Here is a 25,293-nt window from a genome sequence, read left to right as displayed (position 1 = left end):
ACTTGCACCCGCCTTAGCCTGGCACCACCCACTTGCTGATTGCCCCACTGGTTGTCCCATAGAGTGCAACTGGCAGGGCAATCAGGGGGGCCCCCACTCGCAACCACCTTGGCCTGGTGCCACCTGCTCGCTGGTCCCCGCCACACACTACCACTGCTAGTATCCATTTTTGGAGCAACTGGCAGGGCAATCAGGGCTCCAGCTTGCATCCAACATGGTCCCACTCTCATCGGGGCCCATCGGGGCTGCCAGCGCCTCCACTGCTGCCCGCTATCAGTACCCATTGCCACACCCTGGTGGTCAGCACACGTCTAACTCCTGGTGGGTCGAACTCCCACCTGTGGGGACAATTAGCTTTTAGCCTTTTATATAGGATTGTACTCATTGAGATAATGTATTACAGTTGTAATTTATTCAACCAGTTTCCTAATGGTGGACATCTGGGTTGTTTCCAGGTTTTATCATATATTTTAAAGAATTTGCCTTTAAGAACTTGTATGCCTAGCGGGGAAAGTAAAGGAGTATGCCTAAAGAGATGATCCACACTCCCAGATTAGTCTGAACAGAAACACCTTTTAAAAGTGACAGTCTTCATCTCAACAGATGGGAAGGGTTTAAAGTGACAGAGAATAGAGCCTAATTAAACAAAATGAAGACATTGTTTACTTTCATGTTGTTGATTCAAATAAGGGAATAAGATAAATTAATCTTTACTTGATAGATGTAAAACAAAACTTCCCCTCTCATTTTAGTCTCCAATTTAATAAACTGATTTGGGCTCCCAGACTGTCTTGATTTTATTCATGTGGAGCCCCAAGCTTAAAATGACTTTACCATTTTTACCACTCTGTTGCTCCATGCTTACCATGAAAGCCTTAGCCAGTCCTTTGGGGTCGAGCCCAGCATTTGACTTTACTGTTCAAAGTCTTTCCTAACTGAACTCACATTAGCTAAAATATATAAAATCATCCTTGAAATTATTAGATGCCATGTTTTTGATAATTATTTCCAATCGATCATGTGTGTATTTACGCATCTGCTCTCTACCAGTCATTTATCCACGTCTGCTAGGAGGCACGGACATGTAAGCTTTCCACAAGTCCTCAGCATTTTTGATGAAGTGAATACTTATATCCACCACTCAGGCAGGCGTGTAAGCAGGGAAAGCTTCACATTCCATTTCTATCCATGCTGCTCTGCTTCTGTCAATAAGCATTGAGCTTAATGTAATACATTGTTCTCTGTTGACCTCATTTTAGATTCACTTCCTTTTTCTTTCTGCATCAAACTGTCTTTGTTAATTCTTTATGATGTCATAGTGGATTCAAATGTCTCCTTTTAAACTTGGAGATCAGGTTTTATAACTTTCAATGTGCTTTAGTTTGAAAATTTTAACTGCTAATTGTATTGTTGTGTACCCACCATATCTCAGGAAGTACACTCTGTAATTATTTCATTTATTTATCAAATGATCTTTATGAGGTTGCTATTCCAATTCCTATTTTTCATACAAGGAAATAGGTTAAGAGATTACATGGTGTGCCAAGGCTTGGCTTCAGTGACTAAGCTTTTGAAGCCAGTCTTTCCTGGAAGACCATGCTGACGCCATTTAATACATTGAATTTACCAGTAAGTGTGAGTTTGTGTCCTTTTTAATATATATATGTGTGTTTAATTTTTCCAATTATACTTGCCATTTGCAACAGTAGATAAACCTAGAGGGTATTATGCTAAGTAAAATAAGTCAGTTAGAGAAAAAAATACCGTATGATTTTACTTATATGTGGAATCTGAAGAACAAAACAAACAAAATTGAAACAGACTCATAGATACAGAGAACACACTGATATTTGCCAGAAGGGAGGGTGGTTTGGGTACTGGGAGAAAAAGGTGAAGGGACTAAGTACAAAGTGGTAGTTATATTGTAGAATAGCCATGAGATGTAAAGTACAACATAGGGAATATAGTCAATAATACTGTAATAACTATGTATGATACCAGTAGGGTATTGGAAATATCGGGAGGATCACTTTGTGTTATTTTATTGGTGCTATAGACAAATTGTTTAGGATATCTTGGGAGGTGATATAAAATGATTTTGGTTTACTGGGTCTGTCATATGAAATAGAAATTTAATATCACTCTTGGAGACTAAAAACAAAAGGGGGTTACTGGCAGTAGGGGGTGGGGTTGGTGAATGGATGGCACCAGGCCAGCCAAGGTGGGTACCAGCAGTGGCACCCTTCTCCCCCCAACTGCCTCACAGGTCGCTCCACAGATCAGCTCTGATTGCCAGCCAGGCCTAGAGACCCTATGCATTCACAAATTTCGTGCACCGGGCCTCTAGTACTATAATAAAATGACATTTTACATATGAAAAAAAAAATCTTAGGAAATGAATCTCCTAGTAGAGGATATAAAAAGTTATCTTGTGGAAACTGACCAGGAGAGAACGAATTTCCTTGCTTTCCAAGTTGAAGTTCGAGTGACTTGATGAGTAAAAGAGTCTACTCCATCATAACTAATGAAGTACCTATTGGACCTCTCATGTTACAAGGCGTACAAAAGAGGGGTACAGCACCAAAGAGCTATCTGATTAATTTATGGTAACACACGAGATCCAAAGACCTTCTGTTTTTCAAAAACAAAATTGTACTTCACTCTTTTCTTTAATCATATTTTTCAAAATGTAAAGAGCTTTCCTTTGCAGAAATTGCCCTGCCTTGTCTTAGCCAAGGAACTGAGCCATCCAGTCTATTAACTAAACGGAACGACAGGAAACTTCATAAATATTTAAAGCAGCTGCCATGAATTAAACATTGGGATAAAGAAACTAAGTCCTTTCATTAAGCACAATGTTAAACAAATAAGTAAATAAATAAAGCTCATGACTTGTATTGCTAGGGTAAATCAAATGTTTGGACTGATAATACTTCAGGTTTCTTTAAACATGTACCTCGGGTAATGCTTTGAATAAGTATATCATATGTGTTTGGCTTATTAGACCAAAAGCAACTGATTTTAATGAAACATTTAGGACTTACAAAAAAAAAAAAAAAAAAAAAAAAAAAAAAAAAAAGGCTTGTGAAGTAGGATGGGGTTCAGTCCTCAAGAAACAAAGCAATTAGCAGAACTCTGGGACCAAGCATGAGGAAATGGTGATGAGTCTTATGTGATTTTAAAGGTGAAGCTCAGTACACATCACAGGAAATGAGGTGGCCCTGCCCCTCATTGAGTTGGATTCTGTGTGTTCTGCCTGTAGGGTGTGTATCTTCATTCACTGAATAGACGGACAGAACACCTGCAGTGTGCCAGGCCGTGGTGCAGGAGGGTTACAGGCTGATAAAGACATGGCTCCTCTTCTTGAGGGCCTCACAGTCCTAAATGAATGCCATCAACCTAGACACCTTCCTGCAGGCTGCGGTGGGTGGGGAACTGGAGCAGAATAGAATGATTACCGAACTTAAGATTTAGAAGATCTGAGCTACATCCTTATTATTATACATCACTGGCTGCTATTTAAGTCCCTTTACTGAGCTTCAGTTTCCCTCCTTAGAATATGCTGCAATAATTCTTACCATATGGGGACTTTTGCAGAATAGAATAAGAAGTCAGTTATCAAATACTAATTGTTATTATTATTTGCATCATTGTTTTTTCTTAACTTGCAGTAATATTCAGGAGAAAGGGAAAACCATGAAATCTTGAAATTAATGTAGTTAAAATTTCTGTGAAAAAAGTGTAGTTAATGCTTTTTGAGGGCTTACTACTTGTCATTTGAGCCCCACGACAACCTTATAAGGTGGTTTCTGTTATCATTCCCATGTTAGGGATAAAGTGGCTGAAAAACAGACATGATGGAGTTTGCCAAAGGCCACAGAACTTGTAGGTGATGGAGACAAGGTTTGCCACCTGGAGTCTGGCCCCGCTTTCTCAACCCCTGTGCACTGCACCATGGAGGCCATTAACCCTTGTGCTGGAAATTCACTTAGGATGCATATTCAATCAAGTCTGTTGCCGTTTTATTGAACATTTTCATAGGAAAAACAACTGTACTACAAAGAGTTAAGAAACAGCTTCTTTCTCCTATAATGAACTTGAAGGTTTTTTTTCTTGGAGTTGAGTTTGGTTGAAAGGAGTTACCTTCTCTATTACCAAAAGTGGTGGGTTTTAGGATGTGCTCTAGAACAGTGACTCTCAATCATTTTGGTCCCATAACCCTTTAGGCTCTTAATAATTATGGAGGTCCTCAAAAAGCTTTTGGTTTATAAGTCAGGAAGACATTGACGAATCCCCGGATGTGTGGCCTTAGGCCAGGCATCTCCAAATTCATGTTGTTGGAGGGTTGGCTGTCTCCCTGGGACTTGCCGCTCTCTACGTTTGCTGTGACTGAACCAAGAACAAAGGGGTATGAAGATTATTACAGAAACTATGGTTCCAGGAAAGGTTTTGAGATGAACAAGGCTGTTTCAAAGTGATTTTGGAATGTAAAGAATTTCTTTGGATTGAGTTCCACGGAAGTTTGTCGCTGACCTGTGTTCCTGAATTATAAAACATGAATATGCAGACAAAGGAATAGTTCTTTTAATAAATAAACAGTTTGAAAAATGGGAGGGGATCCCTGGCTAGTTTGGCTCAGTGGACTGAAAGGTTGTGGGTTCGGTTCTGGTCAGGGGCATGTACTTTGGTTGCAAGTTCGATCCCTGACCCTGACCAGGGCACAGTGTAGGAGGCAGCCAATGGATGTGTCTCTCTCACATTGATGTTTCTCTCTCTCTGTCTCTCCACCTCCCATTCCATTTCTCTAAAAATCAATGGAAAAAATATCCTCAGGTGAGGATTTTAAAAAATGGGAGGAGGACTATCATTTACGGTAGTTATACCTACGGGTATTTACCTTAGAAATTAAAATTGAGAAATTTAAAAAAATATTCAATTTAAAGCACAATACCACAGTTAACTCTTTTTTATTAAAAATAGCCATATTTATAAAAAAATTAATTACTATAGCTCTTCCCTCCCAGATGCTGTACAGCTCCTCTGTACCTACTTTATTTGGGTTTAATGACAATTATATTATGTCATATCATATATCGTGTCATAGCATATATCATATCATATCAAATGTAGGTGAAGGGTATCTGGCATATTGTAAGCACTCATTAGTGGTTACTATTCTTCTTTCTCTTCATTCACTTCCCCTCCTTCTTCCTCCTGGTTTGTACCAAACTCCTAACCTTCTCTGGTTCTTGATGGTCAGTTAACCAGAGTTCTTTTTCTCCTTTGGGTCTCCTATCTTCTTCTCTTAGCCATGGTTTGGTTCCATCCTTTGTCAGACCTCAGATACTCCTAAACTCCCCACAGACTTGGGAACATCATCGGGAGAGTTTCGCTCTCTATTCTGACTCACGAAATCGTGCCATAGCTTTCATCGTCACTATTCTATACTAGCAGTTTTAACTTTCACAAAGAAAAGGGTAGCCAAAACTGGTTTGGCTCAGTGGATAGAGCGTTGGGTTGTGGACTGAGGGGTCCCAGGTTCGATTCCGGTCATGGGATCGAATCGAACATCCATGAGAGAGAAACATCCATGAGAGAGAAACATCGACCAGCTGCTTCTTACACACCCCCCACTGGGGATGTGCCCACAACCAAGGCCCACAACCAAGGTTCATGTACCTTGGTTGTGGGCACATCCCCAGTGGCGGGGGGGGGGGGGGTGTAAGAAGCAGCTGGTCGATGTTTCTCTCTCATGGATGTTTCTGACTATCCCTCTCTCTTCCTCTCTGTAAAAAAATAAATAAAACATATTAAAAAAAGAAAAAAAAGAAAAGGGTACACCTTGACTAAATTAACTGTGTTTGTTGTAGAGTTTCAGATTGCCAAAAGACAAGACAGGCACCACCAGGATTGGTGACCTGGCGCCCCAGGACATGAAGAAGGTTTGCCATTTAGCCCTGATTGAACTGACCGCCCTCTATGATGTCCTGGGTATTGAACTGAAACAACAAAAAGCTGTGAAGATCAAAACAAAAGGTAATTGGAAATGAGAAACGGTTGGATTTACTTCTAAAGCAGCAAGGATGAGCTTAGCTTTTTAAATCGTATTTTTAGGGGCAAAATATCTATAAAACAAACCACCTCTACAATGTATCTAAAATGTAGATTCTAAAACACTGCCTTCAAAAATTTATACCTTGATAAAAATGCACTGTCTCCTAGAGTGTTGAAAATAAAGGCATAATCAAAAAATTAATTAACTGTAGAAGGAAATTAGGAATCAAGGAATCTTAATTCACATGCTCTCTCCTTTAAAACTAAATAATGCATTTGTCACATAATACTTATTTATTTCCAAAATAAAATCTTGAAAAATGACTTTAAGATGGTTGATTCTGATAAATTATTTTTGCTTATTTATTTGATGGAAAATACATAGGGTAGTTAGCAGTCCTTTTGTTCATTATATTCTACTTCTAACTATTTTACAAACACATTCTGTTCTCCCTTAAGAAAAATATGCTATGTGGTGCATAATACCACTAAATTGTATTCATCATGGATGTGTGTAATTTTTCTTTTGTATGCAGCTTTACCCATTTTATAAATTTACAGTATTCTAAATAATATACTAGAGAATATACAGCTTCTCAATATTTGTTTTTCCAACATTATATTGGTTTGGAAATCCAGAAAATTCTCTGTTGACAAAGCTTCACTGTTTAGGAAATTCAGACCTCTTGTTTTACCTTAACGGTATCTCCTAAAGAGAAACCAAGAATGAGGATTATTGAGTTGCCATGGTAACATTAGCAAAGACAAGTGTTCACCTGATTGAAGTTTTAGAGGCAATTTCTCTGTAGGACTGAAGTGTGCCTTCCCTTCAGGCCCTCTTCCATGCTGGGCCCCAGAAGACCTCATTCTGTGCTCAGTTCCTTTGAGTATTTTAGCTTAAAGCTTGGCACGGTGAATTTCTGAATTAAATGATGCTTCTGGTTTTCCACACGTCCTTTGAGGATAATGAAGACCTCACATGCTTTTTTTTTAGAAGTTTATCACAAATATAAAATGAAAATATAATTTAAATAGCAGTGCACAAGACTCTAAAAGTGGCTTGAGGAGATTTTTATGTTTTAGAATTGCATCCCAGCACTATTAACCTGTTAACCGAACGGGACATATAAATACGTCAAACGTAAACAATATCAGATACGGGTAGGACATATGAATATGTCCTTGAAATATATGTTGCTCCCTGAAACGGGAGGGACGTATATTTCTGAACAACAAAGGTATTAGTCATCCATACATGTCTTGACATGAATTTAAGACACGGAGGGAATCAGCATAATTTCGCTATTGAGAGTGGTGGACGTGTTCTGGGTGAGCAGTGACGGGTACGTACTTACACTTACCTACCTATTTTCGTATTATATATTTACTTATATTTTTTATATCTCCAACCTTTATATAATAGAAAAACATATAAAATTGATCCAATCATCAATAATTTGTTAGAAAAGTTTAAAAGTTTTTATGTATGTGAACGAGAAATATGCGTAGATGAATCTCTTTTATTATGGAAAGGGAATTTATCTTGGAAACAATGTATATCTACAAAAAGAGCTAGATTTGGAATGAAGTTGTTTATTTTGAGTGAAAGCCAATCTGGATACATACAAAATATAATTTTATACACAGGCAAGGACACAAATTATGGTTTGAACTACCCACAAGAAAAACAATCAACAAGAATTGTTTTGGAGTTAACACATGACTTACTGAATAAAGAGTATAGGATTTACTTAGGTAATTTCTATACGTCAATTCATTTGGCTGAACTCTTGTGTCAAAACAATACAGACATTGCTGGAACAATGAGGATAAACAGAGTCAGAATCCCCAGTGAAATAAAAACAAAAAAATTACAGAAAAATGAACATATACTAAGAATCAAAGACAAACTTAAGGTTTTAGAATGGAAGGATAAAAAAGACGTATTGATGCTCAGTTCTATTCATAATGACGAAAAGACAATGATTGAAAAGAGAGGAAGAAGGCAAGAAAAACCGAATGCTGTCCTGGATTATAACAAGAATATGGGCGGCGTAGATTTGGGAGATGGAGTTATGGTGGCCTACACGGCTGCCCGTAATAGGGTAAAAATATTTTATAAAAAAAATTTTCTGCGATTAATTGATATGTGCTGCTTCAATGCATATATTATATACAAAAAAGATAAAGGTCATTTGGATCGATTACACTTTTTGATAGAGTGTGTAGAGAAATTGGTAGATAACAACATAGTGAAAGCCCACCCAAAGACATCAACAAGCAGCTCTACATTTAAACCATCACGCTTAGTTGAAAAGCATTTTCCAGAACAAATGAAAAGCGATATAGGAAAAACTAAATCCAGGAAATGCCGAGTTTGCTACAAAAAAGGTGTTAGGAAAGAATCTACATACTGGTGTCCAGATTGTAAGGTAGCACTATATATCAACAATTGTTTTAAAATATATCACATGGAAGTTGAGTTTTGAATTTTTACATCTATATTTCAATTTTTAAACTCAATATTTCTATTTTATTTGTGTGCTTTTGTTTATTGTTCTGTAATTGTTGTTAACTTTTTTTAATATTTTTTACTGTGTATAGAAATAAAAAATATATATTTTTTAATCTTTATAATTGTTTGTAAAATTTATAATTTTTTAATTCAATGTTTCCTTTTTTTGTTGGTATTCTTTTCTATTTGTTTGTAATTTTGTATTTTCCTTTGTGCTTTATATATAAATAAATGAAAATATATATATTTCATTTATTTTAATTAAGTATAAATTTAAAAAATAATAATATATACGTCCACTGGGCGTGACGTACTGACACGTCCTAGTGAAAGAGTATGCGCCCGTTGTACTTTGCATAATTAAAAAGGGAACTCTCCAGTTAACAGGTTAACTGGTATGAAGCCAGTGTTAAGAGAAATTCTGTCATTTTTATTAAGAGTATCACTATGAACAGATTTTTCTTTCCATCGTTTTAAGTGTTTTTACATCTAATCAAGCTATTTATCGTATAAGTTAGACTGAATATTCTTGAAGATTACATCTTTTCTTAATTTTTAAACTGAAAGTTGTTTAGTGGATTACTGCCATTCTTGTGAATGGCATCTCTATTGAGTGTCACAGTTTTCAGTGTCTGCTCATATCTCAAAGATAACTCCCCTTTCCATGTTCACAGTGATTTATACCTACCTTGATGATGTGTGTGACCCTCCTTTACTAGCCGTTCACTCGGCGATGGGGGTGAGGTGGGAGGTACTGGGTACAAGCTATGTTCATATCAGACTTAAGGCATATGATTTTAATTTAGAAAAATTAGAAATTATTACCTGTTACTCTTTCTGGAATTGTTTCCAGATATGTAAACTATGAATTTAAATTCAAGAATACTAAGCATCTACTATACTTTCTAAAGAAAAATGTTTGTAAAACCAGATCATAATGTTCGCTGATCTCTCAAAGGTGAGTGTTGATAGTCTGTTGTATTGTAGAATGTCATATGCCAGTGAAGTATGGAAGAGATGAGTGACATTTGCTTTAAGCCAAAACTTTCAATTTCACTACATTTAGTAAATTTTTACATATTTATGTATTCCCACAGGACTCTCATTTCTCTTTTGCAGCGGTTTATACTTTTGTAGTTATTTCGGGAGATTATTTGCGATCATTTGTCTAGTTGTCTTTCCTTGTTATATTACTCTATAAGGCAAGGCCAGAATTTTACTTTGGGGAGGTATATGCTTAAAGACTACACAGTGGTATTCACTTGGTAGGTGTTCAATAAATAGTTGTCTGATTGAATGACAATATTAGAAGTCTTATGCCTTAACATTTTGCATTAACCTTTTATGGACTGATGGAAGTGAAGAAATTTTATTTTTCATTGCAGATTCTGGCCTTTTTTGTGTTCCATTGACAGTATTGTTAGAACAAGATCAGAGGAAAGTCCCAGGAACTCGAATACCCTTGATATTTCAAAAAGTAAGTAGGCCGGAATGAGTCAGCATTGAGAAAACATACTTGAACTAATAGTGTTTTCATTTTTATTTTTGCATTCATACTATTATAATATAGTTTTCCAATTGATCTGCTCTTTTATGTTGTACTTTGATTTTCTATTCAGGAAGCAAATTTGTTTCAAGGGCTCATAATTTTTATTTCATGGTGATGCATTTTGTGTTACTATTGTAACTGTGATTACCTGGCATCAATTTCCCGTCTTATATTAGCTGGCTTTATGTAATTGAGATTTCGATTCTATAATACATAGAAATGGAAACTGCTTATAAATTTCTAGGGAACTGAATCTTCATGAATATTTCATTCCAGGCTTTCTTATTTACAGTGAGGATGTCCAATTTAATTTACCAGTGACTACTTCCAAACTAGGCCAAGAAACCATAAAGTAGAATTAGAAAATGATTGCTAAACTGTCAAGTCACTTGTCTAGTCAACTCTCAGTTATCCCTAAGGGGATTATCTATGGAAATGCAAGAATTTCAGTCTAATCTCTGAGCCATCATTGTTCAGAAACACAGATTACATATGGTAAAAGCCAGGGAATGCACAATGGAGAAGGCAGGTCAGATCAGTTATGGACAACTCAAGCTCTAGATCCTTAGCAACACACCAGGCATATAACAGTTTCTGGCAAGAATGGCAAGGGAAACTTTCACAATTGATTGACTCCATAAAATCATTAATACTAAAGTTCAACCTACTTGGCACTTATTCTTCTGCTATTTCAAGCCAGTTGTTTACTTTTGCCCATCTTACCTGCTAACCTCAGACTCCTTTATTCCTCATGTTCTCCATTGTATCCAAACCTGTTTCTCAGTGTTTTTCCTCTGTACAGTTAATCCTACTCAACAGCTTCTGTTAGTCACTGCCAGTAGAACCTGTATCCGTTTAAATAGTTATCAACACTGCCTGTGAATAACAGAGAGCTGTTCACAAATGTAAGTCCTCTATTCAAATTCTTTTAATGTCAATAAAAGGTGTCAGTTCCTCTACACAGATGATTGTACAAAACAGGGATCTCAGCTCCATCCTTTCTACCAATTGTATTCTCCAGAAAAAGAGACTTATTTTAAAGAACTGGCTTATGAGAGTGTGTGGGCTGGCAAGTCTGAAGTATGGAGAGCAGGCCAGCAGACTGGAAACTTGGGCAAGAGTTAATATTGCAGGCTTGAGTCTAAAGTCTGCCAGTTAAAAACTAAGGCCGGGTTTCTGGGTTGCAGTCTTGATGCAGAAGTGCTTTTGCTTTGAGAACCTCATTCTCTGCTCTTATGAGGCCCATCCACAGTATGGAAGGTAATTTTCTTTCTTTTTTTAAAAAAAAATGTTTTATTGATTTTTTACAGAGAGGAAGAGAGAGGGATAGAGAAGTAGAAACATGGATGAGAGAGAAACATTGACCAGCTGTCTCCTGCATGCCTCCTACCGGGGATGGGCACTCAACCAATGTACGTGCCCCTGACCGGAATCAAACCTGGGACCTTTCGGTCTGCAGATCGATGCTCTATTCACTGAACCAAACTGGTTTTGGCTGGGAGTAATTTTCTTTATTCAGAGTCTGCATACTTGACCAAATAACTGGACATAATAGCTTAGTTAACACTCCAAATTCACCCCATACTGGGGAAGGGGAAGGTTCAGTCTCCACGAAAGTTTAGTGACCCTCCTGACTAGGGTCATTGCATCCAATCCCTTGTCATTTTTTCTTGAAATTGTTTTCTCATGTATTTAGTTAGTTTACATTTGTGGTTTCTTCTGGGGACCCTGGCTGCCCCTTAGTTTGAATAATATTTAGGGCTATTGGATAATAGCCCTAAAGTATTTTGATTCTTTAAAAATAGGGGAACATATAAAGAGTTTATTCTTAAATAAACACTTATCTGTTTGCATCCTCTCTGAATTATAAACCAAAAAATCACAGTGTTTTATCATAAAAATAGTTTTTTTACTTATCAGCTAAAAACTGAATAATTAGGTATTACCTCAATTTTGTGGAAAAGAAAGAGTTAGAAACCACTGATTTGCAAAAGAGATTTGTTAGTAGTCTTTAGAGGATTATATTTTCTCAACTATTGAGAAATATTCTCAAAAAGGGTTTTAGTAAGACTTATCTGTGAGCTTTATTTCTTGTTTTTCCTCAGAGGCACATTGTTTAAACCATATTTTCAGAAAGATTTGGGAAAATAAAAATATTCTTAATCTTTTTCTATTGAAAAATTATACCTAATGAGCAAATTCTTTTCTTACTGTCAAACCAATCAGCCAAATCAAACATACTCTTTGTCAATTGATTTTTTAATTCATTTAAATATATAGGATGTATTTTGGGAAATGCCATTAAAATTGCTGGTAAATTACAGACTAAATCCTGAAAGATAAATTACTAAAAACAGCATGATGAAAATATTTAGATCAATATAGTTATTTTTCATGTCTGTATTAAGTTGGAAATGAAAGGAAAGCTGTAAATTATTAGTATATTTTAATGCAATATAATGTGGGAGCTAAAATATGTTATTTTCTTAGTGAAAAATATGAGAAAACATAACATTCGTTCAATCTGTACATATACCCCAATCTAGTGCTAGTATTCAGTTTTAGATAATAATAAAAAAAAGACTAAAGTATAAAAAATTCAAAGATTACTCTCAGTCGGTTATTTAGAAATCACGATCAATTTTTTCCTTTGTATTTAATGAGAGCAAAAGGCCTATGTTGGTAAAAACTAATTTGCTATAGCTGCTAGCATATAATTTCATCTTTTGTTACTAGAACATTTTAAACATTGTATAAGAGTAAATAAAGCACATATTGCTTGTACATTGAATAACTATTACATGATATTATTTGGTAAATTTGGTTTTAAACACTTTATTGAATAATGCCTGTCTAATGTAAAATAATTATGTTAATTATTTTGATGTGGTTTTTATCCAGTGTAATTGGAAAAGCACGGCTTGGAAAATATTGCAGTTGAATTTCAAAAAATCGTGTACTGCATTGACTGATTGCCTAAAGATGCTTCTCTCTTCAACTATAATAAATCTTTTGGAGAATGTTGAGGCTACTTTTTGTTTTATTCTTACCTAACTCCCTCAGGATCAGTTCATTCTTTGGCCGTAATCCTGGGGTAGAAGAGATAAGGTCATTAAAGAAAAATGCCATCTTGTCCAGTGTCCACACGCTAGAGAGGATGTCTCATTTTAGAACATCTGCACAAAGGTCAAAAGACTCATTTATGATGCCATGCTTTGCTCCTAAGACACTTTTACAACCCAGGGGGAAACAGTAAGCTGTACGTAGTTTCTAGAGCCTTGGTTAATCATTAAAGGAGGTTTCCATGAGGGGGGAAAAAAATGACAATTCTACATTCTTTTGGCACGCTGGGAGATCTTTTGCTTTAGGGTCTGCAGAGAGTGCTGCAGCAGGATTAGGGATGACTGAAGAGTCTGCCTGCTTTTTATAAAGGAGTGGAAGCTATTGTGCAGGGAGCGTGAGTGGTAGCAAGGAAAACCTATTCGGGGCTAGTAAATGTCTTATATTGAAACTGAGAGACAAGGAAATTGGTTTCTTTAAAATAGCAGTGTCCCCCTATAAAGCCTCCATGTACTGCCCAGGGAATGCATATTCCAGTTGGACGATCCCTCTGCCTGCCTACCTTTTATACCTTCCAACGTATGTCATTGCAATGTCTCTGTCTGCCTTCTTATAGTGGGCAAGAAGGCAAACAGAGACATTAAAAAACAAAACCTTTGTTAATTTAATGAGGTTCTAGAAGTAGAGAGATCTACATTCATTAATAATAGAGTATGAAGTATGATTTAGGAGCCCTATTTTCTTCTCTCTCTCTTTTTTCGTTTTTACTAATTTTTATTTACCGTTGCCACGAAAAGCTTATAGGCTTAAAAATGAATATTTGCAAACAGTTTGTTTTTTTGCCTTCATACCATAAATAATTCTTTCTTGAAACAAGCTAAAAACGAGATGTAAATGTGCAAATACTAGAATTTCCTAAGATTTATTTGATTGCGGAATGTATGTTTCGGGAAAAGCAGAAGAAATGGATGGTTTTAGTTGCCTGTAAACAATGAAAAATTTCAATTTCTGTTTGTTTGGAGTCCCACAGCTGTTGTGTGAAATGATATACTTCTGTCACAAAGGATTATGAGACCCAACTTTTTCTAAATTCTAAATTATAATGCAAGTTTTGGGACTCACTGGTTAAAGGATAGTGGTAGTGCAGTTTGATTCAGTACTTCACGAAATTTTGTTTCCGTGTCCTTGTAATCAGTTTCATTTATTTGTATGTGAAACAGATGTTAAGTCTAGAGGTGTACCTGTTCTGAATACCAAAGTCAGAATGTCCTCTGTTTACACACAGCTGATTTCCCGAATCGAAGAGGGAGGTTTGGAAACCGAAGGCCTCTTAAGAATTCCTGGAGCTGCCATTCGAATCAAGGTACTCTCGGTTCTCTCAATGTCAGACTTTATTGTTTCATTATACTTTTACATTTTAAAAGTTAACTCGCCCTCCCAACCCTTCTCCCTGTTGTTAGCAAAGTAGACTCAATATAGCAATAAAACCTCTTGACATCCAGTTTATATTTACTTCTCCTGTAGTCTCCTCTGACTTCTGTGTAAGTTTTGATTCTTTTTTTCCTTCTTTTCAAAAATCACCATGTTACATGTAATAATAATACCGCGATCAACAAAGTGGCAAATAATCTCTCTTCTGTGCAAACATAACATAGGAACAAAAGTCAACAGGCAAACGATGAGTAGTTTCATCCTTCTGAAAAGGGAACACCATGAGTCAAAATGTTAATAGGGGGCTGGTGACAGATTTAGTCAGCATGTCCAGAGCAGTGGAATTTGTTTGTTTGTTTTTGAAGAAGGCAGGATGACAAACTCCACCAGGTGAGCAGAAGAGGAGACTTGACATGATGAGTCTCAGTGAGATGCCGAAATGAGACTCTGACTCATCACTTTCCTGACTTTCACAGTTCCCTGTCTCCCTGGACTCTGGGTAGCCAGAGCCTGGCTTGTGAAAAAGGTTATTCCAGAGGTCCCAGTTGGAGCCTCTCTTGATCCATCCCTTGCTTTTTTTCTCAAGATGATATTTCCTTCCCACTCTTCTAGGATGCCGTGTATCCTCCCCTTTGTCTCTGTTACCCAACTCCTGATCTGGGGATTAAGGCATCCAATGAGTGCATGGCCAAGGTGTAACTACCCCACTGGCCATGCATGATTCATAGGCCTCTCAGGGGATTTGCACTGTATGGGGCCTCATTGTAGCTCCGTCTGGGAAATGCATCTAGGAAAGTTTGGGTTAGCAGTCATTAACAGCCTCCTTTGCCTCCTCCAAACCCAGATGTAGCTCTAAACTGCCCACATCCAATGTATTGTCTTCCTGACTTTGCAAATCCAAAAGAACGTGGAGTAGAGGGAAGAGATTTTCTCTGCTCCTTTCCTTAAGACCCACCCAGAGGGATCCTTTAGAGCTGGAGCAGAAAGAAGGAACCCCGGCGGGTACACACCCTCTTCCCCTGGGACTGGCAGTGGTGCTGCCAGGAGTGGGTTTGAGATTCATACCTTCCGCATTCCCATCACCTCTCACTCTGATAAACCGCCTCAAGTTAGGAGGCTGGTTTCAGCCTACTTGGCTCTTACTGCATTGGGATCTCAGTTTGATCGGATTCCAGTCACCTGATATTCCCTGCTCACAAATTTCATTCAGCCTGTGTCCCTGGGGTCCGGCGTCTGGTGCACAGAGGTCCCGGAACTATCCTGGGGCCCTTGTGAGTGTGATAAGTTGCCATTGTCTCAGTTCATTTGTGAACACCTACGGCAATTTCACCACCAGTCAATCACGGCTGTGCTGTGTGAGACTCTGAGATCTGTTCTGTGGAGAAGCACGATCTCAGACAGAGAAAGACTCAAAAGCAGGTAGTGGGACTTCCTAGGACCCATATTGGCAAGAGTACTGCTTCTTAGCTCACTGTCCACAGCATTCATGAGCAGCATGAGATGGCCAGCTCACAAGTCATGAACACGTTCACTGTAGCACCCAATGGGATGTGTATTTGATATTTTGACTGGATTGCTGGCAGAGAATGCATCCAAATAAATGTCGTTCCTAAGAAGGTCAATTAAGTGGATTCAGCAGGCTCTACCCTGCAACCCAGCCTGTTGTCACCTACAAACTAGGCAGCAGCTGGTCCATTATAAATAAAGATAATATACAAAATTATTGATTATCTTTTTTCCCTGCCCCACAACATTTCTCCTATTCTTCTCTCTTTCCCTCTCCCCCTCCCTCCTCCTTCTCCTCCCTTCTTTCATCCTCTCTCTTCCCTCACCTCTCTTTCCTCCACCCCCCATTTCTAGGTTTACCTTTATGTAATTTCATCAATTACAGAAATAATTAGGGTAGAGACGAGAGTGGAATTGGGAAGAGCAAGTGTAATAAATTCACCTTGTACTAAGAACAAAGACTGTTAATTTGGGAGAACCATTTCAAATAATAGGAGAAAGTGGCAGGGACTTGGAGAGATTTCTAACATAATAGGATGTACGCCGCAGTGGAAAGGCATGTAGAAAATAGTAATTGTGAAACTAAGTTGATTTATTACCAATACTTCAGCAACCTTTGTAGGGTCCTTGAGGTAAATGAACGAGGCAGTGCTCGTTCCACACAGATCAGACCGTTTTCTGCAGCTGGCAGCGGGTGGCTGTGCCACGTAAGGCCCCTGCCTCGAGGGCAGGTGTATTGATGTATTTCCATGCCTCATTAGCCACAGAACTTGGCTTTCTATTTCCCTGAGGTGACTGATCAGGGCAGCCTTCTGCTCTAGGCTCAGAGATGGATTGCCATTTTGTTATGGAATGTACTTCTAAATCATTTGAAATACAGACTGTATTTTTTAAACAATGATTTTCTTTTGTTAATTTAATGAAGAATTATAGTATCTAAATAAAGCCCCCCAATGTAAAGACCATTTTAACAAATCTTTTCATTAAACCTTTATTGCCGGAGGGCTGAAGCGTGTCCAGGAAAACGTGTTGAGTTTCTGAACCTCTTGGCTTGGCTATGATTTTCCTTTGGAAAAGCATCGTGCAGGGAGGGGCGGGGTGCTTTCTGAGTGATGGACAAGTGTTGGACACGTGGGTACTTTTCACAAGTCTTTTCCAAGAAGCAGAATCGCTTGTAAAGTGGGAAATGCATCACACACTCTGCAGGAAAAGAGGAACGCACTTACTGGTAGTTTTGTTTTGATTTTTGTTTTGTTTTTCTTTCCTCCTGCCTTTCAGAGTCTTTGCCAAGAACTGGAAGCAAAGTTTTACGAAGGGACTTTTAACTGGGAAAGTGTCAAGCAGCACGATGCAGCCAGCCTGCTGAAGCTGTTCATCCGCGAGCTGCCCCAGCCGCTGCTCAGTGGCGAGTACCTCAAAGCCTTCCAGGCCGTGCAGAGTGAGTGCTGGCCCCCTCGGGGGTGGGCTGGAGGGGGGGGCAGTCTTGGGTGCTACCACCCTGTTCATCGCTTTCGTGATAAGCAGGACCAGATATGCTTGGGTAGACCTGGTGACTCACTGGTGTCAGCGGGCACTCCAATGCCACGCGGTCGTTTTCCTCTCTAACTATGCATCTCTGGGCAAACAGAAAACAGAATGTTCTCTTTGGGTAACAGACAGACTGCATGCCCCCTAAGCAATACAATATATTTTCCTGTTCAAACCTGGAAACATCGCATTTCTCTTAGAATAGAATGAGTCACGCAAGATCTCTGATACTTTTTTTTCTTGCCAAGTGTTAAAAACAACACTTATTGGAGAAGCTGTGGATTAACAGTTATAGCACAAGAGCGCGAGGGGATCTGGCAGAGTCTGCGATTATTTTCTGAGAAGTCAAGTGTTTGAAATTGCCAGGCAGACATGGGGAACAAGTCGTGTGATGGTCGCATTGGTGGAGGGCAGCGGGCTCTTTACGTCTGTCTTGCCAGTTTGCAGGTTTGGGCAAGCTCCAAATTGATGTCTCAGATAGTTCTCCATGCCTTTCTAGTGAGCACAGATCTTATTATAAGATCTATATGCTGGGATCATTATCCCTGTAGTCCCGAGAGGCTAACAATAAAGGGAAAATGCAACGTCCTGGTGACCGGCTGTTTCACTTCCAAATGTGTTCACATTTTTAAAATATATTTTATTGATTTTTTTTACAGAGAGAAAGAGAGGGATAGAGAGTTAGGAACATTGATGAGAGAGAAATATTGATCAGCTGCCTCCTGCACAATCCCTACTGGGGATGTGCCCACAACCAAGGTACATGCCCTTGACTGGAATTGAACCTGGGACCCTTCAGTCAGCAGGCTGATGCTCTGTCCACTGAGCAAAACCGGTTTCAGCTGTGTTCACATTTGAGGGTAGAAAGGGAACCATAATTAACAATTATGGTGAGCTACAATGTCAACCAGAACTATTCCAAGTTTTTTTTTTGAAATTACATTTAAAGTATAATTGATATATAATATCATATTAGTTTCAGGTATACGGCGTATGATTGTGAAATGATCACCACAATAAGTTTAATTAATATATGTCACCATGCATAGTTACGGATATTTTTTTCTTGTGATAAGAAATTTTAAGATCTATTCTTTTAGTATCTTTCATATATGCCACATATGCAACACAGTATTATTAAGTGTAGTCACTATGATATGTGCTGTATATTACATCCCCTGACTTATTTCTGTTATAACTGGAAGTTTGTACTTTTGGATCCCCTTCACTCATTTGCTCCCACCCAATCAAAACATCACCAATCTGTTTTCTGTACCTATGAGCTTGGCTTTTTATTTTAAATAGAGTTTACATATAAGCAAAGATCATGTTATTTGTTTTTCTGTCTACTTATTTCACTTAGAATACTTCCCTCAAGGTCCATCCATGTTGTCATAAATGGCAAAATCTCATTCCTTTTAATGACTGAATAATATTCTGTTGTATTCCAAGCTATTCTTCAAGCATGTAATAATATTGAGATGATTCCAGTGGGTCATAGCATAACATTTCTTAAGAATTTCTAGGGCAGAAGTGATGGAAATCATCTTCTGCTTAAAATACTTTTTCAGTGGTTCAGTTGTGCTCTTTTACACACATTCCTTGGATGTGGATTAAAGGACCACATTTATCCCTGACAAACAAATGCCAGGATGACTCCAAATACCCATGATTGTCACTCCAATGTTACATAGGCTACCAAATGTGATAACTATCAATGATTATCATCATGTACCTCTTAGACTCTTCCACTGCTGGTTGGTTTTCCACTTCACCCCACAAATGTTTATTGAACACCTATTGAGCTCAGGCTCTGTGTTACATGTTCCTGTTGGAATTGATGGATTCTTACCACATAATCTGTTCATTCATCATCAAAAGAAATGGACTTAACTGTTGCAGATTCACCCTGACACCATACATGCACGGTCCTGTCCTCCATCTATCTTTTTTTTTAAAATATATATTTTATTGATTTTTCACAGAGAGGAAGAGAGGGGGTATAGAGAGTTAGAAACATCGATGAGAGAGAATCATTGATCAACTGCCTCTTGCACACCCCCTATTGGGGATGTGCCCGCAACCAAAGTACAAGCCCTTGACCAGAATTGAACCCGGGACCCTTCAGTCCGCAGGCCGATGCTCTATCCCCACCGAGCCAAACCGGTTTCAGCCTCCATATGTCTTTTTATGGGGACACAATTCCATGCAGACGTTGAAATTGGTTTCAAAGCACTAATGTGTGGGGCCGATTGTCCAATGATCGCAGTTGGAGTGAGCTTCTGAGAGAGAAGCTCTGGAAGGGATGGGGGAGGGGGGTGGTTCCCTGATCTCCCACAAACACTCCCCAAGGAGGCTGCTCAGTTGTGGTCTTACATTTCACAGTGATGTTTATGCTAAATAACCTTTTTCATACAACATGAAAAAAGAAAGCACAGATAATGTTTAGCAAAGAAAAGGACTCCCATTTATTTAATAATCTGTCTGCAGATCTTCCAACCAAGAAGCAGCAACTACAGGCTTTGAACCTTCTCGTCCTCCTCCTGCCCGATGTGAATCGCGACACACTGAAGGTCAGCTGGACTCCTTTCCCTTACCTGTCCCTCAGAGCCACTGTTTGTGGCAAAACAATACGATGTTGTCATGGAAATATCAGTAGGAACCCATAAAGAAAAGACCTGCTTTTAAGGACACCTGGGGAAGTCTCACTCTTTCTTTCTCTCTTCCTTCCTTCCTTATGAGTCATCACATATAACCCACTGTTGCCTAAAGTTGTTACAATACATTTGTTTGGAGTTTGGACTAAGTTAAAATGATGATTTAAAAGTGTTGGTTTAGCCAAAAGACAGAGAAACTCAAAGAAATCCTAGTTATTTCCCTGAGGGCTTATCCTGAGTTGCTGATGTTTACCATGATTTCAAAACGTTTTGGTCTAATATTATATGATTTAATTCCATTTATTAGAAGTGTTGTCAGTCTTTTATAATAATTGGTAGATTGCTCTACATTAATTTATTTTCCTTAATGATGAGAGTCCATAGGATAGTAAACTTTTATAAAAGAATAAGAGAAAACATCAAAAGTATAATTTAGAGTCATGGCCAGTGTGGCTCAGTTGGTTGAATGTTGTCCCGTGCACTGAAAGGTTGATTCCCGGTACGGGCACTTACCCCGATTTTGGGTTTCATTCTGGGTTAAGTGTGTGTGAAGTGGGCAGAGGGTTCTCACACCAATGTTTCTCTCTCTCTCTCTCTCCCCCTCTCCCTTCCTTTCTCTCGCTTAAAAAGAATCAATAAAAAATAAAAGTATAATTTAGAAAGAATATTTATCTTAAGTTTTGCCATTGCCTTCAAAAGATTGTTTTTATACAATTAAAGGTGGAACCCTTACCCTTTTACCCTCTACATCCCTACTTTTCTTTCTATTTAAAATGAAATATCATGCCAAGAAATTTCATGTCAAGAAAACAAAACAACCAGTTGGCAAATCTTTGGAAATTTTCTCCTGAATCTCATTTAGGTTCCTTGAACTGACACTAAGTGAGGGGTAATTTTTCCAGGCCCATGAATGAATGTTAATCCTCAGCTTGTCTGGACTAAAGCAGTGTTTAAGGATTCTGGAGTGAAAACACTCCATTGCTTCACGAGAACTCCCGAAGAGTTAAGCCCATGACAAAGTCAGAAAAAAAATCTGTGCTTAAATGATTGTCAGATGAGTCATGAGAGCATCAGGTTTGGTTTGGTTTTGGAGGCAGAGGCCAGCTCTAGACAGGGTTACATTCAAGCGCTGTGTGACCATGGTGGCGTGGTAGGGGTGTGCCATGGTGGCTGACGCAGGGACAGCTGGCTCACGACGAAGTGGGACTGGTTCCAGACTGTCCTCTGCTTGCTGGTTGTGCCCATAACACAGGCTTCAACTCCCTGCAAATGGGGGTTTAATCCTTCTTTTTCTTATTCACATGGAGGTGCCTGTCTGTGTGTGTGGGCCTTCGAATGACCAATAGAAGGCGGGAATCGAACGACACACGATGGACTTAAAATACACCTGCATTCAATGAGTCCAAACAGCTGTGGGAGGAAACACTTCTTCCAATATGGTCACTACTTGGCAAGGCTGGTCTACAATTCATTTTTGTAGTTTGCCTTCAAAATCAGGCCCATCATTTAAAAAATTCTGTTTAAGAATACATGTTTTTAAAAAATGTGAGCGGTTTTAATTTTTATATGCAAAGTGACTGGGAGTACAATTTCATAAGTAAGGTTGGAAATATGTTTTTGAGGTAAAAACATTGGAAAATGCAAACAAGTCATTTTACCATTTCACATAAGCTTTAGTAGTGTAAACTAGCCAATCTGATGAAAGTTTCAAACAAGATTTCTCATCATAGAAACAGTGGAACAAGTACCATTTGTACAAGAGAATAAGCCATTTAAATTTAGTTCCATAAAGGATCAGGGGAACTCCATCTGAAAGTACTTTCAGGAAGCTTAATGCAAACTTCTCCCATTTCTCCAGCCTTCAGACCACTCCCTCAAGTGCCATTGGAGGGAAGTGAGTGTTTGTGTAGACGATTTCTACAGCATATTTAAAGGAGAGGAGGTGCTGGGTTAAACACCATGTTCTTGGTTAAGCATAAGGCTCTGGGTGTCTTTGGACAAGCTGCTTGACCAGGATTTTCTTTTTCTTTTTTTTCTTTTTTTTTTAGTTTGGATTATTGTGCATTTTGATCAGTAATCATACCTTTTTTGACTTGGAAGAGTAACAAAGACTGATGTTAAGATACCAACTAGGGATCCATATGAATATATTTATTGGCATTTGTTTATCCTTTTTGTAGTTTTAAAAAAATGTTAAGTCTATTAGGATAACATTAGCTAGTAATATTATATCCACTGCAGGTGTACAACTTTATCATACAATAACTGTGCTCTAGTTTCCTTCCATCACTATGTGTTTGACCCCCTTTACCCTCTCTTCCTCCTTCTCACCCCTGCTTCTTCTCTGGTAACCAACGTTTTGTTGTCTATGTCCATGAGTTTGTCTTGTTTGTTCATTTGTTGCTTTTTTTGTTTTATATCCCACATTTGAGTGAAGTCATATGGTTCTTTTCTTTCCTGTCTGATTAGCATAATACCCACTCTCAAGATCCATCCATGTTTCTGCAAATGGCAAAATCTCACCATTTGCAGCTGAGTAGTATTCCACTCTGTGTATGTGCCACATCTCTATCCATCAGGGATACTTGGGCTCCTCCTGTCCCTTGGCTTATTGTGAATAACGGCGCAGTGAGCGTAGGGGTGCATATATCTTTACACATAAGTGTTTTTAAATTTTGGTGGTAGATTATTAGAAAAGGATTACTGGATCATGTGGTATAATATAATAGCCTTAATTTTTTAAAGGAAGTTTGTTAACATATATTCCCTCACTTCATCCTGGCAGGCTAGAAGATTAGTATTCTCACTTTACCAATGAGAAGACTAAAGAGTAGAGACATCAAAAGGTTTTGCTAGAATCACACATAGCTAGAATTTAGTAACTGCTGGCAGTTAAACTGGGTTTTAAACCTGTTTTATAAGGGTCCAGTAATACTTATAAAATACTTATAAAATAAAAAACTACCTTTTTTTTAAAGGGCAGTTCTTAGAGTGTAGATGAAGAGAAAGTACATCTGAAGATGAAGTTCTTTCAGCAAGGCTCAGCTAATATTTTATTAATTTCAAATCTACACATACACACATTCTAATATTCTGACAGTAATATTTTGAATAACCTTATTGCATATGCACGCCACAATTAAAATGGTTCATTACCTAATCTTTGTAATTTATGCTCCTAAAGAAAGAGATACACTGATCCCTGAATAATTATTCTGCTCTATGGAACAGAATTAAATATTTTCCCCCCAAACCTCACTGATTAATCTTTTGTCCTCATTTGAGGAGGTATTGTTTCTATAAAACCTTATGCTTGGATTACAATTTAACTTTCTGAGCACTCCACTGGGAATTAAACACATAAATCTCATTGTTAGATACTAAGGCTATGCCTTTCGTTTGTTTCAAAGGTTTCAGATCTGTATAGCAGCTAAATCTGATTCAAGATCAACCTGTTAGGAGTCCCCTTCCCCCCCACCCCACCCCTTTAATGCTGTGGAAGGTGAATACCTTCCCACTCACCCCCTTTTCCATTTTGGTATAGTTTATTTGACCTTTTTCTGGTAGGGATTTGAAGCTAAATAAAAAACTGATTTCTTTTAGTAGTTAAGAAATCAGAAACAAAAGCCAAATAGACCTGCCAGTAAATTGCTTCTCCACCATTTGCTAGCTCTATGACCCCTGGTAAGTTGCTTACATTCTCTTAGCTAATGTTTTCTCATCTGTAAGTGGGGATAATTACAGCATCGATCTCCAGCAAGGATTAGGTGAGATGAGCTCCCTGATGTACTCAAAGCAACCTCACCCATAGAGAATACTGAAAACCTGTGATTGTTACTGTTCTGGAGCAACATCAATCAAGCAAGAAGGCAAAGGAAGAATTTAGAGCTCCAGGCCCTTTCAGGAGGAGGGTCATCTGCCTGTGGCTTGGGGGCAGAACGGCTCAGAGGACCCCTGGGTGTTGGCAATAGAGGTGGGAAGTGGCTGGCATCAATCTGAGCATAAACTAGTCCGTTCTGGTGAAAAGGTCCTATTCATTCATTCATTCATGTGTTTTTCAAGACCCTCTTTTCTTTGTCTCTCTTCATTTCCTTGTACTCCCCATCATCATCCCCATTTGTTTTAGATTTCATGGCAGCTATTGAAGACCTTAGAGCAGTGGTCGGCAAACTCATTAGTCAACAGAGCCAAATACCAACAGTACAACGATTGAAATTTCTTTTGAGAACCACACTTTTTAAACTTAAACTTCTAACACCATTTCTTCAAAATAGACTCGCCCAGGCCGAGATATTTTGTGGAAGAGCCACACTCAAGGGGCCAAAGAGCTGCATGTGGCTCCTGAGCTGCAGTTTGCCGACCACAGCCTTAGAGCAAATGAAACTAAGGTTAAATGAATCTTTTTAAGGGGATCGTTTTGTTTTTTAATCCCGAGAGTTAAAAGAACACACTTCCTGAAGCAAGTGACTGTTGGTACCGTATTTTAAACTGCTTCCCAGTGCTCCCTGGCTCTGGCAGGCTGTTGGCCTGACACATCTCCATTCCTGTCCCCACCACCTGTGTCTGAACCTCTCTGCCCTCGTCCCAGTCCTGGAGTCCTGAGCAGACACAGGCCTCACCTCCGAGCACATTTACCCAATGCAGAAGCTGTCATGCCAGGCTGCTGGATGTGGCTAGTGAGCTGTAGTTATGCATAACTTATATATATATATTTTTATTAAAAAATAGATACCTTATTGATTTCAGAGAGGTAGGGAGAGGGAGAGAGAGATAGAAACATCAATGATGAGAAAGAATCATTGATTGGTTGCCTTGTGCACACCCCATTGAGGATTAAGCCCACAACCTGGGCATGTGCCCTGACCAAGAATTGAACTGTTGACACTCAACCACTGAACCACACTGGCTGGGCATAACTTTTTTTTTTTTTAACTAAATAAAAATCCCATGTGCTACAGTGCTCTAATTTCTCATCTTCACATACAGCACAAATC

At 38.5% G+C, this 25,293-nt stretch overlaps 1 protein-coding gene across 4 annotated transcripts in view; it reads left to right on the top strand.

Annotated features, from left to right (window-relative positions):
* The window catches only part of ARHGAP18 (Rho GTPase activating protein 18), a 166,012-nt gene that overhangs the window by 124,846 nt on the left and 15,873 nt on the right, over nucleotides 1–25,293 (top strand). For all 4 annotated transcript variants that reach the window (XM_036414078.2, XM_036414077.2, XM_036414079.2 and 1 more), the window contains exons 6-10: nucleotides 5,871–6,036; nucleotides 9,955–10,046; nucleotides 14,464–14,541; nucleotides 17,394–17,553; nucleotides 20,133–20,215. In XM_036414078.2, the coding sequence (XP_036269971.1) occupies nucleotides 5,871–6,036; nucleotides 9,955–10,046; nucleotides 14,464–14,541; nucleotides 17,394–17,553; nucleotides 20,133–20,215 (579 nt within the window). The remainder of the gene's footprint in view (nucleotides 1–5,870; nucleotides 6,037–9,954; nucleotides 10,047–14,463; nucleotides 14,542–17,393; nucleotides 17,554–20,132; nucleotides 20,216–25,293) is intronic.

This window comes from Pipistrellus kuhlii, unplaced genomic scaffold (genome assembly GCF_014108245.1).
Source record: "Pipistrellus kuhlii isolate mPipKuh1 unplaced genomic scaffold, mPipKuh1.p scaffold_m20_p_5, whole genome shotgun sequence".
Taxonomy (NCBI): Eukaryota; Metazoa; Chordata; class Mammalia; order Chiroptera; family Vespertilionidae; genus Pipistrellus; species Pipistrellus kuhlii.
The sequence above is the reverse complement of the archived record's forward strand: the minus strand, read 5'-3'. Positions and strand labels throughout refer to the sequence as shown.